This window comes from Hemibagrus wyckioides, linkage group LG11, assembly GCF_019097595.1.
Source record: "Hemibagrus wyckioides isolate EC202008001 linkage group LG11, SWU_Hwy_1.0, whole genome shotgun sequence".
NCBI lineage: Eukaryota > Metazoa > Chordata > Actinopteri > Siluriformes > Bagridae > Hemibagrus > Hemibagrus wyckioides.
The window spans coordinates 3,983,843-4,000,851 of record NC_080720.1 but is presented as its reverse complement, the minus strand read 5'-3'; the positions used below and the strand labels follow the sequence as shown (position 1 = coordinate 4,000,851).

At 41.4% G+C, this 17,009-nt stretch overlaps 2 protein-coding genes across 3 annotated transcripts in view; both read right to left on the bottom strand.

Moving 5' to 3' along the window:
* si:dkey-197j19.6 (uncharacterized) overlaps positions 1–1,386 on the bottom strand; it is an 18,791-nt gene extending 17,405 nt beyond the window's left edge. The window contains exon 1 of one of the 2 annotated variants that reach the window (XM_058403062.1): positions 1,126–1,386. In XM_058403062.1, coding sequence (XP_058259045.1) covers positions 1,126–1,275 — 150 coding nt within the window. In that variant the 5' untranslated portion in view covers positions 1,276–1,386. The remainder of the gene's footprint in view (positions 1–1,125) is intronic. The other variant, XM_058403061.1, reaches the window with a different exon arrangement.
* Positions 1,387–2,162: 776 nt separating this feature from the next.
* On the bottom strand, positions 2,163–14,498 carry uroc1 (urocanate hydratase 1). The gene is made up of 19 exons (XM_058403055.1): positions 14,297–14,498; positions 11,812–11,942; positions 10,374–10,467; positions 10,047–10,106; positions 9,826–9,954; positions 9,631–9,692; positions 9,470–9,536; positions 8,900–9,043; positions 8,278–8,366; positions 7,910–7,972; positions 7,650–7,829; positions 6,592–6,689; positions 5,978–6,050; positions 5,060–5,249; positions 4,231–4,329; positions 3,851–3,950; positions 3,682–3,763; positions 2,644–2,743; positions 2,163–2,366 (listed from the first exon to the last, which is right to left on the bottom strand). The coding sequence occupies exons 1-19, from the start codon at positions 14,420–14,422 to the stop codon at positions 2,226–2,228; spliced, it is 2,028 nt and encodes a 675-aa protein (XP_058259038.1). The 5' UTR covers positions 14,423–14,498; the 3' UTR covers positions 2,163–2,225.
* Positions 14,499–17,009: the final 2,511 nt, after the last annotated feature.

The following is a 17,009-nucleotide window of genomic DNA, read 5'->3' as shown; positions in this document are numbered from 1 at the left end:
GAATCTGGTTGAAACTCTTCCAGAGGTAGGAGTTGAAGACCCCCCTAACAGAGGGTTCAGCAAGACTTTCCCAATAGACCCCCACAATACGTTTGGGTCTGCCAAGTCTGTCTGGCATCCTCCTCCACAAGCGGATCCAAATCACCACCAGGTGGTGTTTGGTTGACAGCTCAGACCATCTCTACACCCTAGTGTCCAAGACATATGGCCGAAGGTCAGATGACACAACCACAAGGGTGTCCTGTTACCACGTTTACTGATGGGCACCCTTATGCTTGAACATGGTGTTTGTTAGGGACAAACCGTGACTAGCACAGGAGTCCAATAACAGAACACCACTCGAGTTCAGATGGGGGGGGATTCCTCCCAATCACACCCCTCCAGGTATCACTGTCATTGCCCACATGGGCATACAACTATGGAGTCCCCAGTCGGAGCACCTTCCAAGAAGGTCTCCAAGAAGGTCAGGTACTCCACAATACTGTTCGACCGTTACAGTGAGACACCTATCCCCAACCCGAAGGCGCAGGGAAACAACCCTCTCGTTAACCGGGGAAAACTCCAACACATGGCGTCTGAGCTGAGGGGCTATAAGTAAGCCCACCCCAGCACGCCGCCTCTCACCATGAGGCATTCCAGAGTAGTAGACGGTCCAGCCTCTCTCAAGGAGTTGGGTTCCAGAGCCCAGGCTGTGCGTGGAGGCAAGCCCCCACCAGCTCAGGCTCCTTCCCCCCAGTAAGGTGACATTCCATGTCCCAAGAGCCAGATATGCATATCCAATATCCTACATCTCATTGGTTTTTCGTTAATTTCTCATATTTTTAAAATATTTCTATTACTTGTTAGGTTTTATATTTCTATTTTTCTTTAAGTCTTATTTATCTTTCTCTTGGAACAAGGACAGTTGAAAAAAGCATTTCACTACATGTTGTACTGTGTATGATTTTGTACGTGACAAATAATATTTGATCATCATTATCAACATTAGATAGAAAGAAAGAAAGAAAGAAAGAAAGAAAGAAAGAAAGAAAGAAAGAAAGAAAGAAAGAAAGAAAGAAAGAACCGCTAAGGAACCTGAAGAGCAGGTGATGGAAGCTCAGAGCTGTGACAGTAAAGCGGACTCACGCTGCAGTCGGAGCCGAGGAGGTTAAAGATGACACCGTTCTCACGGGTGGACAGAAGAGAACTTAAAACCCGAGACATCTTTCTGCTACGTTCCTTTTCAGACTGCGCTCTGTTTCTGTCTATAACACACACACACACACACACACACATAGTGCTCTGCTTCCAAATGCAAATCAGGCGCTATGCTCAAGCTCAAAAAAGTGTGCTGTTGCATAAAACACACACACACTTCCCGACTTCCACATGCAAATCATCAGGCACCAATGTGCAATAAAATTCTGCAGTTGTTTCCAAAACACTCTGTTTCACACACACACACACACACACACTTTTTAACTCAAACACAACTTTTATTTTAATTTTAATTTAATTTTAATTTAACAAATTTAATTTTAATTTAAATTAAATAAATTTAAATTCTTAACCATCATGCTCTTTTTAAAATTAAAATCAACTTTTATTATTTTATAATTTATTATTTTATTAAGTTGGATGAAAGGTGTGTAAGTGTCACTGGCACACACACACACACTGATCAGCCGAAACATTTTAACCACTTACAGCTAAAGTGAATAATGTTGATTATCTCATTGTCTGGCAACCTGATGAGGGGTGTGACACATTACGCTGGGAGTGGACAGTGAGTTCTCGAAGTAGATGTGTCGGAAGCAGGAAAAATGTGTGTGTGTGTGTGTGTGTGTGTGTGTGTGATTGGTTGTGCTTTATGATGGCCCTTCGTCCAGGGTGTCAGCCTCCTCATCACCAGATCTTTACTTCATCAGTATTTCTGATAAAAATAAATCTTACCTACAGATGAAGCTAGGATAAACAGTTAGCTGAAACTTGCTAGAACGGATGCCTGTTGCTATGGTTACAGTGTACAGACTGCATGAGGCAATTTATATATATATATATATATATATATATATATATATTTTCATTTATGTTGAATAAAAAATGGACCTAAAGACTACCAAAAAACAAACAAATAACTAACACACATCATTAGAGAAACACACACGACGCTGAAACAGACATTTGAACACATTTCAGCGTTTATTGGCACAGGAAGGAGGTCTGATCCGCTCTACAGTGTAGCTCTATCCCTGCAGTGCTCGGTCCAGCAGATGTTCATCCTGCACATGATGAGGCAGCGTGACTCTCAGCTCCCTCTGATCCTCCATGGTGCGCTGGATCGTCTCGTATGCATTGGAATTTCCTGACCAACACCGCCGAGCCACCTGCGGAAAAAGTGAAAAGCTGTTTGGAAAGAGTCAACCCACGATACCAACGTTGCCTTCAGTTCTATATTTAGCCCAAGCTTGGTGGCACGACTTCCTGTGAGGAGCCTTGACATGGAATGCTTGGCTTGGGTCAGTTCTTTGTAAGCAGCCGTACAGTTTACATACGCTGAGTATTGGGAATATTTTTGTCTGCTGGAACGGATTATCTGCATTTACATTATTTCTTATGTGGAACCAATTAAATTCATAGATTGATAGACAGGTCATCACTTACCCCGTTAGAGACGTCCCAGTTCAGCATCATCCTGGCTCTCTTTCCAGCCTCCTCAGAACCATCCAGGACCAATCCGAAGCCTCCATTCACTACCTCACCCCTGAATTAGAAATCAATAGATTATTAATAGCAACAATCAGAGCAGATCTGTCTCTGAAATAAGCTCTTTACAGGATACTCTAGTATAATCCATCCTAATTTATCTACCATATTGTATTTGTGGAAAAAATATTTTGAATATTTTTCTTTTTCTTTTGCTTTTATTCTCAGTAACAGTCATAGTATTGCTATTATTGTTAATTAGAGCTGTTATTTATTTATTGACCTCACTGTAGTCCATGCTAATACCATTCTGTAAATTCTAATACCATTTTCTGACACTCATTTTCTATCCCATGCATAAATAAAGCATACAGACTCTCAAACACTCAGGTAAGCTCCTGCTGCACTGATCTAACTCAATAACGTTGCCTTGCTCTTCTCTTCTTACATGCAGTTGTTCAGTATAGACTCAGTTAACACTACATCCTGACTACAGAAAGCCTTGGTTTACTCACTTTCCCCGATTGACCTTGTTTGTCCAGTTGTTCTGTTACTGACCTTTCAATTGGGATTGTTTGTTAACGTTCAAGCGGTCTCACTGTGTCAGTATTTCTATCGTGATGAGTTTATACTTCACCATTTCTCAGGGATATAATAATTCAGAGAGAAATGGTTTTGGATTTATTTACTTCAGATTTTTTTAAATTAATAACTACACTCTTTACAAAGGAAAAGCCTGGAACACTCACAGTCCCAGGAAGATAGATAGATAGATAGATAGATAGATAGATAGATAGATAGATAGATAGATAGATAGATAGATAGATAGATAGATAGATAGATAGATAGATAGATAGATAGATAGATCGCAGTGTTAATCTTGACATTATTTAAATGCTGAATTTTACAGAAGGTTCTTGTTCATGAACACGTCACACACATGAGTAACACACCCTGTGATCTATCAGAAGAGAAAACAATGCCATGTGTGTTTACCATCCAACTCCGCCTCCGTTATGCAAAGCGACCCACGTGGCGCCACGGAAAGCGTCACCGATGACATTCTGCACGGCCATATCTACAAAACACGAGCACACACGTTCAAGAAGAGTGTGTCTTATTCAGGTGTGTGTGTGTGTGTGTGTGTGTGTGTGTGTGTGTGTACCTGCACAGAAAGCAGACCCATCGTATATATTGGACGTCTCTCTGAAGGGACTGTCAGTGCCACTGACATCATGATGATCTCTGCTGATCACTACAGGAGCCTGAAGAAACAGAACCTCAATTAAATATGGATAGATGGAAAGATGGATGGAGGGGTGGATGAAAGGATGGATGAATGGATGGATGGATGGATGGATGGAGATCAGGGACTTACTTCTTACTACTTCAACCTATAAATGTCTGCATTTAGTTCCATGTTGTAACACTACAAACAGTGAGAATGGTCAAAGGGGGTGAAAACTTGCAGAGATTATTAAAATTATTATGCTAAGCCATAAGGCATGTGTGTGTGTGTGTGTGTGTGTGTGTGTTGAGCTTTACCGTCACTCTTCCTTTTGCAACAGCCTGGTTTATGGCCAAAGCGATGGACACTCTTCCTCTCTGGTCTGAATAAAGAATACGAGCCTGAGATCCAACCACCTGCACAGGACGTGGCAATCATATCATTAAGGTGAGGTGTGTGTGTGTGTGTGTGTGTATAAAGTCCCAGCTTACAGGAAGGTTTTTAACAGAAGCTTGTTTCTACAGTATCTTTAAGGCCTCAAAATAATTAATATGACCACTGTATATATTTGTAAGTTAATTTGATTTATATTAGATATTAAATATACCTCAGAGCTGCAGTTTTGGAGATGCTCTGATCCAGTGGTCTAGCCATCACAATTTGGCCCTTCATCAAACTCACTCAAATCCTTACACTTGTCCATTTTTCCTGCTTCTAACATCAACTTTGAGGACAAAATGTTGACTTGCTGTCTAATATATCCCACCCACTAACAGGGGCCATGATGAGGAGATCATCAGTCTTATTCACGTCACCTGGCACTGGTCATAATGTTATGTCTGATTTGTGTATAATTGTGTGCTTATTGGCCACAGGGGTGCACATACATTTGATCATATAGTCATTTTATAGTCGGTTACAAATAATGTGATTAGTGTGAATGCGCTACTGACATGACAGATTCAGATGAGACTAAAATCCCAGAGATACACAGGTAATAACTGTACTGCCCCACGCCCACCCCATGTAAAACTAATCCCGTCCAAATACAACATGTATAGACAGCCGGTGTAAATAAGATGTGGATCATCAAACCCGTTCCCTGTTTCACCCACAGGATTGTACTGGATTATAACTGGACTCTACCATGCTGTGTCTTCCAGCCTCGCGGATCCAGCGGATGTTGTCACTGTACTGCTGTCGCACTCGCTCGTTAACAGTAGAGCTGATCTCTTCCAGCACTGTAGTGGCGATGTTATCGGTCTGCACCAGATCAGCGGGGTTTCCCGAAGTACAGACCCAGCGGAACGGCCCAAAACCCAGAGAGAAGATATCGCTATACACACAGAGGGCAAAGGTCAGCCTCAGCCAGTCTGTTAATGTGTGACTGAAATATTTTAATCAGACAGTGTGGCATGGTGTGGTAAAAATTTTGACCATATCCTGTTAATTTGGATAAACAAATCCAATAAGAATAGAGAACCTAGGAGGTTTATTCTGTCAACTATTACTCCATAAAATCCAGAAATACTTATATATTAAACATAATGTAGATTAACATGTAACTATAAATGGATAAAAAGTACGATGTGTCATTCTGCTGTCAGTGTAGTAGAATAAAACATTTATTGTTATTGGAAAATGATCAACTTTGCAGTGTTAACAGTATCTCTGCTTCATCAAACTATCCTGTTGTTGATTAATTTCATTTAACAGCACAATCAGTGTTAGTTAAGTTAAATTCCATTTTATTTTGGCCTCCTGATAAAGAGATCAGTGTTTATTGTAAAGTGTTATATTTTTGCCTTTTAGGGAATTTCTTAGGGAAGTTGTTGTGTTTAGAATCCTGGAATTTTCCCAGAAAGGATTTAATGTAGTAGTAATAGTAGAAGTAATAGCAATAATAGTAGTAATTGTAGTAGTAGTAGTAGTACTGATAATAGTAGTAGTGTTTGTCGTACGGTTCTTTAACAGGAAACAGCTTACTGGTGGTTCTGGATTTTGCTCAGTACCTCACCATGCTGCACTGATGTGTTAATGAATGTGTCCGTGTTTGTGATTCACCCCATTATATGCTGGACATATGAAGGATATTTGAACTCTGTAGCACCTCCTCCTGTCTTCTCCACCTCAGCACCTGGTACATGGAGACAAGAAATACTGTCACAAAGCATCTTTACAGACATGACAAGAAGTAGGAGGAAAGGTAGATGAAGAATACAAGAAGAAGGAGGGGAAGAAAAATGAGGAATGAAGAAGAAGAGGAGGATAAGGCAAGGTTAGGGGGAGAAGGAGGAGAGGGAGAAAGAAGGAGGATGAAAAGGGGGAGTAGAAGCAATAAAAAGAAGAAGAGGAAGAGGAGAAGAAGGAAGAGAAGAAAGAAAAGAATGATGAGAAGGAGAAGGAGGAGGAGAAGGAGGAGGAGGGGAGAAGGAGGAGGAGGAGAAGGAGGTGGAGGAGGAGGAAGGAAGAGAAGAGGGAAGAGGAGAATGAGGAGGAGAAGAAGGAGGAGGAAAAGGAGGAGGATGAGGAGGGGGGGGAGGAGAGGGAGAAGGAGGAGAATGAGGAGCAGAAGGAGGAGGAAAAGGAGGAGGAAGAGAAGGAGAAGAAGGAGGTGTGTCACCCTGCTCTAAAAACCCTGAAGCTAAGATTAAGCCATAACCTGTAATAACCCTCACCTGCTCGTTTGGCCTCCAGTAGAAAAGCATTACCGTAATCCCAGAAGAACATCCCTTTCTCCGCAAGCTTATTAATGGCTGTGACGTGTCTCCTGAGACTTCAGAGGGAACAGCAGCAGGGTTCAGAGTTAACACTGCAGCCATTTTAACACAATTCATTCATTCTGTTAGAGATTATAATGATTTTATAAAAACTGTTCACGCTTTATTTCCTGATTTAAAAATCACATGTGAACTGATGTCACTGTAGCTGCATTCACACTGAGCAGGCATAACATTATGACCAGTGAGAGGTGACGTGAATAAGACTGATGATCTCCTCATCATGGCACCTGTTAGTGGGTGGGATATATTAGGCAGCAAGTCAACATTTTGTCCTCAAAGTTGACGTGTTAGAAGCAGGAAAAATGGACAAGTGTAAGAATTTGAGCTTTGAGTTTGATGAAGGGCCAAATTGTGATGGCTAGACCACTGGATCAGAGCATCTCCAAAACTGCAGCTCTTGTGGGGTGTTCCCGGTCTGCAGTGGTCAGTATCTATCAAAAGTATCCTTTAAGTTCTGTAAGTTGTGAGGTGGGGCCCATGGAGGACCCTTAAAGAATCTGCTGCTAACATTTAGGTGCCAGATCCAGAAGCACACCTTCAGGGATCTAGTGGAGTCCATGCCTCGACGGGTCAGGGCTGCTTTGGCAGCAAAAAGGGTGACCAATACAATATTAGGCAGGTGCCTGATCGGTGTAATCTGACCATGAAAATATGTAAAAGTTTCACTGTACAGGTTGTACCGGTTCACTGTGCATGTTTTGCATCAATCTTTATTCCTCTTACCAACTATAACAAATTTGCTTTAATATATTGTGTTAAGAAATAAATATCTTTTTCAGTATTTTAAAAGAAATTGGTTTAGGCCAGGTGTAGTGGAAACTAATCAGACTTCTAATCTACAGGCTAGAAATAATTACATAATTACAATATACATTTGGTTTGACTTGCTAGACTGAGATCAGAAATCTGATAGGTTTATTTCTCCTGGGTATGTGTGCATGTAGTGTGTGTACCTTTCATGTACAGTGTCTCTGAATCTCTGAGGGTCAGCGTTCATCAGCTGGTTGGCTTGTGTGAAGCTGAGCTGGACTGGATAATAGCCACCGCTAAACGGGTTGTGCAGTGACGTCTGATCAGAACCCAAATCCACCAGTAACTCTCCTGTGTGCTCATACTCCTGCCACAGCCGCTCCCTAAACACACACACACACACACACAGGTCAGACAAATACTCGGTCAAAACTCATCGACTTGACCATGAATTAACACTCACCACAATGCTACAATGTTGCCATGGTAACCCAAACTCAGCGCCATCTTGGATCTCCTGGCCTCTCTGTGAGGGAAAAAAAAAACGGGTCAAACATCACACACTCTTAATATGACAAGTGTGTTTACGCTCAGTGTGTGTGTGTGTGTGTGTGTGTGCATGTGTGTGTGTGTGTGTGTGTGAGACAAATTCTTCTCATCACTGGATGATGTAGATTAAATTTAAATGTTTAAAATGCTGGAGTTTCTATTTGGAAGCTGTGTGACAGGAAGTATGGGGGGGGTGCACAGGAAGAGATGGACTTTTTTGTGTAGAAGTAGATGTGAGGAGAGTGTGTGATGTGATGTGATGTATTATGGTGTGTGTGGAACCTGATGCGCTGGATGCAGTGGTCGAGGTCCTTCGTGACCTCCATCACCCAGCCCTGCTCATGCCTCTTCCTCAGAGGAGCTTCATCCACCTTTAATACAAAATCCACACAGGGTTAGATTTTTATTTAGATGAAAGTTTCATAACGTTGGTCCTGAAGAACCACCACTGTGTGATCACTCCTCCAAAAATCAGGCTCCCGGAAACCTTCATCAAAGTGAGATTTTGTATTTTGTCTACATTGCACTGAAAATGTCATCTAAGCATATGAAAGCATTCCTGCTCTCTGAGATGTTCTCCAAGCGCTTGTTCATCTAAAAAGCAGCTCAGATTTCATCTTCAACCAGGAATATTCTGTGTACGGTTCTCCAACAGAGGGAAAAACACACGTCTAAAACACACTGAAAGCCAACAGACTCGTTTTAGATCAGACTCACAGACAGAAAACATCATTCAGTTCTTTATACTGAGTGAAAATATATATGATTATATTCAAAGTATTTCCAATTGCTTATATTTTATTTTTTGTAGTCTAAATGAGTGGCAATAAATCAGCTGTCAGAAGTCAAGCATTAGTGTAGTAGTACACAGTGTCTCCTGCTGAGCTGCTGGACTCTGTCTGACCTCTGCAATGACGCCAATGCACCCAGCAATAACAGCAGCTTTGGCTTGCGCTCCACTCATCCCACCTAAACCAGAAGATACGAACACACGGCCTCTCAGGTCACTCGTGCCGAGGTAGCGGCGTCCTGCGTTCAACACGGTCAGCTACAGAGAAACAGAAAGACAATACAATCTGTCATGAGTTAAAGGTCAGTTTTCCAGGTTTACGCTCAAGCACACTGACCTAAAGATTCATAAATCTGGAGAATGAAAAGTCACAGAGATTTCAGTGTTTTCGGCTGTTCCCTCCATCTCTTGTTATTAGCTGTTACTATGGAATCGAAAATGTATTGACCAATCAGAATCCAGAACTCAACAGTGGAGTACTGTAATGTCATTCATAGCATGGTCACTGAACACACACACACACACACAAAATATCTGAATCACAATTAATGTGTCTGATCTTAAATGTAACTATGACAGCAAGCATAGATCGGACTTAACGTACTGTACACCGTGTAAATATAGCGCTAGCATAATCGGACACTGAGAAAAAGAAGGACAATAAAATGTGTGTCTGATCATTACCAGCGTGCCATGAACGATGCCCTGAGGCCCAATGTAGCAGTAACTTCCTGCAGTCATCTGTCCATACCTGATCACACACACACACACACACACCAAACAATGAAATTAGCCTTTACAAAAAGCTTACACATGATTAACAACTGAGTGTGAATGCATCTTACATGGTGTTTCCCAGAGCAAACATCTTCTCATAGCTCTCCCTGGAGGAATAATTCGGGATGACCTGCACGACAACGAAGGTCACAATCAAATCTGTAAAAAGTGTATGTGTGTGTGTGTATGTGTATGTGTGTGTGTGTGTGTGTGTGTGTGTATATGTGTGTGTGTGTGTGTATATATGTGTGTGTGTGTGTTACCATGCCGTTAGTGATGACGCAGCGTGGGGACGAAGGCAGGCTGGGAAACAAGCCAAGAGGATGACCGCTGTACATCACCAGCGTCTGCTCTTCAGTCATAGTGCTCAGGTAGTGAAACACCAGCCAGAACTACACACACACACACACACACACACAGAATGTCTATTGATGTCTTTTGTGTACATTTATCATACTGTATTTTGCTCATACACAGCTGTTACCTGAGCCCAGTTACTGAACACTTGTCCGTTTCCTCCGTAGGTGACGAGCTCCTGCGGGAACTGAGACGTGACACAGGCGTTCATTAGAGACTGATTCAGATTACAGAATAGATGACATGAATACAGGACAAAGGACACACTAATTAACACAGAAGAATATCCAATGTTGAATTGAAACACCCTCGTTGTGTAATAAACCCTAACAGAGTTGGATCTGGGTGCACTAGGGCAACTTCTGGCACACTGGTGCAGTATAAAAGGAATAAAACATGAAAAATAATGAGGCTGTTGTGATAAGAGTAACTCTTTGCGATTGTGTGAGAGTACCTGCGCTACAGCAGGATCCAGGTTATTCATGATCATGTGCATGATGGCTGCAGCGTGTCGGGTCTTACAGGGGTATTGATCGATGGGATATGCCCTGAGACGCACAAACACCACACACAAACGCTACTGTGATTCAAAACCTCAGGCACTCCACAACAATACATGGAAATACTGTAAATGTTTACATAAATGGTAGTGGTGTATGGAGAATACTTAGAATACATTCTAGTATCATTTTCATATTCAAAGTATATTCATTACAGACACTATTCAAAGCATTTAACTTTTTGTATCAAATTATTTTATCCAAAAGTTCATATGCACCTCAGTTAAAGAAATATTACACTTTTTTAAGATTATCTCAGTCCACTGTGTCTGTAGTAAACAGTATATGTGTATAGATAAGAATGCGTACATGTTTCACTACACTGAGAAAAGTTTACTCTAAACTCACTTCTCATTTAAGACTGATGGCAGCTGCTGTATATTTAAAATGACTAAATAATGTAATGTACACTATATTGCCAAAAGTGTTTTTCAGGGGTTGGATTTGGCCCCTTAGTTCCAGTGAAAGGAACTCTTAATGTTTCAGCTTCATACCAAGACATTTTGGACAATTTCATTCTCCCAACTTTGTGGGAACAGTTTGGGGATGACCCCTTCCTGTTCCAACATGACTGTACACCAGTGCACAAACCAAGGTCCATAAAGACATGGATGAGTGAGAACTTGACTGGCCTGCACAGAGTCCTGACCTCAACCCCATAGAACACCTTTGGGATGAATTAGAGTGGAGATTGTGAGCCAGGCCTTCTCCTCCAAGTGCCTGACCTCACAAATGCGCTTCTAGAGGAACGGTCACACTGCTAAACCTTGTGGAAAGCCTTCCCAGAAGAGTTGAAGCTGTTATAGCTGCAAAGTGCGGGACAACTCCATATTACATTCATGTGCATGTAAAGGCAGACGTCACAGTTTTGACCTGGCTCACAGTCTCCGCTCCAATTCATCCCAAAGGTGTTCTATCAGGCTGAGGTCTGAATTCGATGATTTGGAGGGGTGTCCCAAAACTTTTGGCAATATAGTGTACATGGAGCATTCAGATGTGAAGAAACAAATAAAGCTTGTTTTGATGGCGTTTTATTAAAAATATCCACCTCTATATCTTCCTTGTAGTTCCATCTTGAAAGAAAGAATAAATTCTAGTGCTCTAAGAAGCAAGGGATATGCTAGCGAAATGCGATATATGACCAATAAAGGCTTCTTCATCTTCTTCTATTCTTTCTTTTTCGTCTGTTTTAATTGTGTGTATGCTACAGACACAATGGAAATATTCCTTTAAAATGACACATTTTTGACACAAAATTGCTGGGGTGGTGTGAAGAACTGAATAGATTCATTTAGTGTGTGTGTATGTGTGTGTGTGTGTGTGTGTGTGTACCTCATGCGTAAGGTAGGGCAGAAGCGATACATGTAAATGTGTCCATACTGCGTGAGCTCCTGGGCAAATTCAGGAGCTAAACTCACATGCAGAGCCGGAGGAAAATATCTCAAAGCGTTCCTCAGAGCAAGCTGGATAAACAGAAGGAGATAGATCAGTGACATAAAAATCATGTTACAAAACCCTGCAACAAGCTGCAGTGTATCTGGAAATAAACCTGAAGTGGGTGTGGTTTCATTTGGATCGGTTGGTTTTGTTTGCTTTTTTGTGCAAAAATCCAGTTCATGCCATTATTATTCCTGCCTACTGTATTTTACAAATACTGTACAAATGTAACTCAACTTTTCAGTTCAGTTAATTTCTTTTGCAATGGGCATTGTCTTTACAGAAATATAAAAACACAGAATAAAAAATTACATCTAAAATTAAACTATTTATTTATATTATATATTTATATTATATAAATATTTATCCCCAACATTAACCCTAATGAGCAAGCCTGAGGCGACGGTGGTGAGGAAAACTCCCTGAGACGACATAACGAAGAAACTTTGAGAGGAACCAGGCTCAGAAAGGAACCTCATCTTCATTTGGTTAAAACCAGACAGTAAATAATGTCCTTTCATTAACAGTTTATAGTTTCCCAAAATATACACAAACATTGTTAATTTAAACCACCGCACCACTGACCAAGTAGCTACTAAAGATGAATGAGTTATTGCATTGCATTTATGCAGACACCCTCATCCTGAGCAGCTGACATTCATGTCATTTTTATACAACTGAGGGTTAAGGGCCTTGCTCAAGGGCCCAGCAGAGGCAGCTCTGGGATCTGAATGCACAGCCTTTCAATCAGTTTATCCACTGAGCTAACACTTCCCTTGCATTGTTGAAACAGTGGATCTTCGGCATATGAATGCCCTCCATTACAAATTTTCATTGAAATTTTGCAAGAAATTTGCACCGTCATACGAAGCATTTTCGAACTGAACCGAACCAAATGCCGGCTAAGTTGTGCGCACATCTGGGAGCCATTCAAAACTTATTAGCGTCAGTGGAAAGCCGAGCGAAGCCAACTGAAGTGAGTTTACCAATTTTTTTTCAGTCAGTGAAAGCTGTTTGGAAAGAGTCAACCCACGATACCAGCGTTACCTTCAGCATGCGTTAAAAAGCTAGGTGATTTTTCGGGTGTTTTTTTGTTGACAGATTGGTGGTGTGGGTGCTCTGTTCTATGTTTAGCCCAAGCTTGGTGGCACGACTTCCTGTGAGGAGCCTTGACATGGAATGCTTGGCTTGGGGTCATACAGTTTACATACGCTTCGTACTGGGAATATTGGTCATATGTTTGGGCGGCTGGAACGGATTATCTGCATTTACATTATTTCTGATGGGAAAATTCGTTTTGCGATACAAATTATCTCCTTAAGATCTCACCTCCAGAACGAACTCAGTTAGTGGGCCGAGGTTCCACTGTATTAATGAATGTAGTGGTTTGTTTCTGAGCTTTTGACTGCTTGTCCACATACAGAGGGGCCCAAAAAATGTATACACACTTCAACATGAAAAATGAACGCATAAAAATTTTATTACTAAACATTAAAGTAAATTTTAAGTCATGTTTGTGGTACACCACAAGTGTTCCCACAGAAATCTGGGGGTTAGTCCGAGGAACGTGGAGGGAATTCAACAGCACCTCTGCATTCTATTCAACGTCCTGCCAGGATGTTATCGAGATCTGGGCTCTCCCGTCTCGGTGGTAGTAAGGTGGTGTGTCATCTTGCTGGAAATAAAATCGCTCATGTGTATAAACCGCACAAATGGCTAGTGAAATGGATGTGTTAAGCATGCCGAGGTACACCGGACCTCTTGAGGCGTGTTTGTAAGTTTTTGGGCCCGTTTGGTAAAAACCTTTAATCCATGTGACTTTTTAGTTCAAACAAATGCCTTGTGAACCTTGTATAATTCAGCCTGAATCTTTTATTGCATCTGGTTACATTACTAATATATAATAAAGATGTGAGACGCTCCAGGTCCAGTCTGAATCGGAGGAGCTTTGTGTCTGCTGCTTTTATTGAATGCAGACTTTCACCTTTTTTCTTCGAGTTAATCCAAAAAAAATCCCCTTCTCTACGCTACAGCTCTTATCTTCTGTAATTATTGACAGGGCCGAAACACTGCAGAAAATTTTGAACACAGGCCCCAAAGTTCTGTCCTTTGAACCCTAATGACAATGCAATACTCTGAAATGAAGTGAAATGGATGAACGAGTCGACTGTTCCTAATCTAAAGTGTTTTCAGGATCGAATCATTTGCCCTGTGATTACTGATAAAGGAGGAGGTAGTGATATGACCAGAGATTAAACAAATTCTTCAGTGTTTTTTTTTTTACAGACACAATTTAATAAAATAGTCTACTATGAGCTTCTATATTTGCCGTACACATTTATCAAAAACACATTTATCACACAATTATATTGTGACTTACTCGTTTCTCCTCTGCGGTGAGGTTTGGTGTACGAATTGGTGCATGAGGCACATTCGGGTCTCTGCCGCGATTGGGTGGAAGCGGGTCAAGAGGTAGCCCTCCACAAAGCTCCTTTAAACTAGTCATAATGCCTTCAAGCAGAGATGAGAAGGAGTAAGTGTGCAGCTGTGGTACAATATGCAATAAGAACGAGGTAACAAACACTTTTAAACACCTTCCTCCTCCTCCTCCTCCTCCCCTTCATGACATTGCCTGTTGGACGCTTTAACCTCCAGTCTCATCCAATGAGAAAGTGAGGATCTGCTCCAGAGGTAATCATTGATTAAAGATAAATACGGTGTGGCAAGCACCCGAAAGCCCAGACCCCTCCGTACAGCCTGTGTAAACTTGTATCTGAAGATCATTCAAGACTCAGGGGCTTTATTATCACATGCAGAAGCTCTTTAAACAGAAATTCTTTGGTTATTTATTCCTCGCTCTTATAGATACTGCAGTAGAATAAATAAATACATAAATACCACCCAGCCATTTTCTACACAGGGTTGCAGGGAACCTGGAGTGTCTCCCAGTGTACTCTGGACACAGTGTAGTGGACACCCTGGATAGTGCACCAACCCATCGCAGGACACAATCACACACAATTCTGAGATGACAATCAGTCTAAAGCACATGTCTTTGGACTGGGGGAGGAAAGTGGAGTATCTGGAGGAAAAGCCCAGAAGCACAAAACAAACATCCAAAGTCAGGAAAAGAAACCCCAACCCCAGAGGTTTGAGACAAACCACTAAAGGGCCACTAACTCACTAGTCCCCACTCATGAGCCCAGCAGGGGTAGCTTGGTGGTCCTGGGGTTCAAACTCACAACCTTCCAATCAGTAGCCCAACACCTTAACCACTGAGCTACCACTCACTAAACCACCCTTATAGTCAGCTTCAAAATTACTGGCACCCCATCAAAAAAAGGAACAGACAGCTGGAGTTCTTGGTGGCTTCTGCTTTACATTAAGTCTCTTGGGTAGGAGCTGTTGCGCAGACAATGAAGGAAGATAATAGAGAAATAGAGAAATGTGAATTCATAAGAAATTACCCAGAAAGAAGGTGTAGCAGTATGTATGTGTATATGTGTTCAGTCCACATATAAAAGCAGGACAACATGCAATATTTCAACGTGCTTCTTGAGGAGCTTGTAGATTTTTTATACATTTACAGCATTTGCCAGATACCCTTATCGAGAGTGACTTACATTTATCTCATCTCAGAATCAAGGGGAAGGTGTACAAGACAGTGGTGAGACCGGCCATGCTGTATGGTTTAGAGGCAGTGTCACTGAGGAAGAGACAGGAGTCAGAGCTGGAGGTAGCAGAGCTGAAGATGTTGAGGTTCTCTTTGGGAGGGACACGGTTGGACAGGATTAGGAACGAGTCCATCAGAGGGACAGCTCATGTTGGGGGACGTTTGGGGGACGAGGTTAGGGAGGACAGATTAAGATGGTTTGGACATGTCCAGAGGAGGGAGAGTGAGTATATTGGTAGGAGAATGTTGGACATGGAGCTGCCAGGCAGGAGGCAAAGAGGAAGGCCAAAGAGGAGGTATATGGATGTATTAAATGAAGATATGGCTCGATTCCAGGGCCAGGGAACCCATCCAGCCACTGAGGGGTTAAATCTTAGTACTGGACCCAGGCCTGGACAAAATGGGAGGCTGTCTGTAGGCAGAGGAGGATGAGGATGCTTTACCCATTCTCTTGAAAATTGTGAAACTACCATAGTAACAACGCTACCACTGGCTAATGAGAGATGAGACAAGACAAGACAGAACTTTATTAATCCTGAAGGAAATACTTTTGCCAGACACTGCTTCAGATTACAAGAGAAATAAATATAAATGAAATATAAATAAAATATTCCTTATATACAATGGGTGGTAAATTTATAGGATTGAATTTTGGGGTTGTTTTCCATTTTTATCGGTTCAATAAATAAACGAATGTGTGCCAATTACGTAACGTTGGTGAAATCCTATTAATTTTTTAACAATGGGAATTTATTCAAGAATGAATTCTCACTCCCTGATACTTTGACCCTGAAATTTAGTAAAACTATAACATTGTTTTTCAAAAAAAATAGTCCTCACTTTCTTAACACCCCATCCACATTTTTGTGAAAATCTTCACCTGGCACCAACACAGCTTTAACACGGTTTCACGGCTTTTAATCTGTCATGTGTACAGAATGTAGTAGTACACATCTGAGGCACAGTGTTAAAAGTACTCTAATAAAAGGAGTGAACAAGCACCATGATTAATCACTCGAGTAGATTAGCAGTTATATCTCCACTTCGGGATGTTGCCAGGTATTCAAATATGATACAAGAGCTTATAATACTAATATTTTATATTGGTTAAGTTTCTGATCTTACCTGTTATTAGTAATCACTGCAGTAGGTTCAATAGCGATTCCATAGCAAAGAAAACACACACTTCAGGTTGCAATACATGAAAATAAAAAAAAGAAAGAAAAAAAAAGCAGGAACCAGTTTTCAGAGTTCAGAATTTGGCTAAGAATCCAGAAATCATTCAAATGTACAATCATGCGGAAAAGCAGGGAGCATTTGGGCTACTCTCTGCTCGGGGTCATCACAACAGATCATCCAATCCACATATGTGATCTTTTGCCACAGGTTTTACTCTGGATGCCCTTCTGACACGACCTTC